This window comes from Geospiza fortis, unplaced genomic scaffold (assembly GCF_000277835.1).
Source record: "Geospiza fortis unplaced genomic scaffold, GeoFor_1.0 scaffold66, whole genome shotgun sequence".
Lineage (NCBI taxonomy): Eukaryota > Metazoa > Chordata > Aves > Passeriformes > Thraupidae > Geospiza > Geospiza fortis.
The window spans coordinates 3,963,514-3,965,102 of NW_005054312.1; the positions used below are offsets into that span (position 1 = coordinate 3,963,514).

At 44.6% G+C, this 1,589-nt stretch overlaps 1 protein-coding gene across 1 annotated transcript in view; it reads right to left on the reverse strand.

Moving 5' to 3' along the window:
- Positions 1–1,106, reverse strand: part of LOC102038891 (astacin-like metalloendopeptidase) — a 10,073-nt gene extending 8,967 nt beyond the window's left edge. Inside the window, exons 1-2 of the mRNA XM_031055820.1 lie at positions 1,038–1,106; positions 785–809 (exon numbers count right to left, since the gene is read on the reverse strand). Coding sequence (XP_030911680.1) covers positions 785–809; positions 1,038–1,106 — 94 coding nt within the window. The remainder of the gene's footprint in view (positions 1–784; positions 810–1,037) is intronic.
- Positions 1,107–1,589: the final 483 nt, after the last annotated feature.

Below are 1,589 nucleotides of genomic sequence, written 5' to 3' on the forward strand. Positions count from 1 at the left end.
AAAGCAGTAACGATGATAAATTAAAACTCATTGCATGCATTTGTCCCAATAAACCTGCAGCTTTGAGTCTGAGCAACTGACTACCTTGAACTTGAGCAAGAGTGTCCCTTGGTCCCTTCTAAATATACTGAGCAGTAATTTCACAACATCCCTTTTTCCCCATGCCATAAATGACAGTTCAAAAGCACAATTTGTCAATGTTCTTATGTCACTGACTTGCTCTACGTCAAGCAAATTTTTCCAAGGTGTCTTCTTTTTGCACACATTACACACAGCCTGTTCATTTCTTGCTGTAGTTAAAGTCTGCCTACAGTTTTCTTTCCATTGACCTCTGAAGGTCTGCAATTATCTCCTTGTATTTTGCAAGTTAACAAAGGCTGTTCAGCTAAGCCTGTTCCAAATCAGAACAAAGCAAAGCTTTCTTTGACGCCTGACATCTTTTTCATACAGCTAAACCCAGGTAGGCAAGGAGGCAAATGATTAGCAGTCTTATTATAACATTCAACTTAATGAAAAGGTATCAAGATGTCTAATTAAAATTTTATTTTCAAGCCTGTGAAAGCACATCTAAAGTAACCTAATAAACCATGCCCCAAAGTCTGTGTAAAGCACATCTTTGTAAAAACACATCTGCACTCTGTTCAATAACAAGTTATGAAACATAGCTTTATTCAAAAGGTCTGTCAGTGCTTTCACATGCTCTAAAAGCAAATCAAAACCAAGAATGTAATAAACAGTCAAGAAATAACAGGTGCTTTTAAAATACACTATAAATCCTACTTACTTGTTGTGCTGTTTTCGTAGTCATCCTGCAAAACCAACAGGTAAAAGCCATTATTCTTCCATAGCTGAATACAGCAACAATAGTATCAAAATCAGGATGAATGGAGGAGCCAAATCATTGTATTGCCTTTATTTATTATGATATTACTAATATTTTCTTGCAGAAAATTTATCGAAGTGGGCCTTCACAGCTTCACTCCAGGAAGAACAGACCAGCTAGGCAATGGGGCACAATTGCGGGGAGCTGCTCTCACCTGGATAGGGAAGGCCAGGGCAGCGGGCAGCAGAAGTGCAGCGAGGACCAGGCACCCCTTCAGCTCCATGGCGCAGTGCGGACGGAGCAGCGTGCGAGCCCTTCTCCCTGCTCCCCGCAGCGCTGCCGCAGATAAAGCAGCGGAGCCTGCTCGGGTCGGGCGGGGAGCCCTGCCCCAGCCAATGGGAATCCCAGCAGGAAGCAAACTTCTTTTGCTGCCTCAACAGCACGTTTAGCCCCTGGGCATCTCCCGGTGCTGCGCTGTTGCCGCCGCCCTGAGCATCCCTAGGCCGCCCAGGGCCATTCGTGCTGCTCTCTAGAGCTGGCTCGGCCTCATGCTTGTGCTACCACGCATTTCCTCTGCTTCTTAGAGGACCTTTCCTGAAATGTTCGGTTTGACTGTTACCACCCTTGTTCCTGGATAACTCTCCAGAGAACTGCATTGTTAGGATTTCAGAGGGTAGGTGACTTTTCTCTTTATGTCGCTGAGATTACAGAAGGCCATGACGCTATTGTGTTGCTTTGAAACATAGAACACGTCTACCCAGTGAGC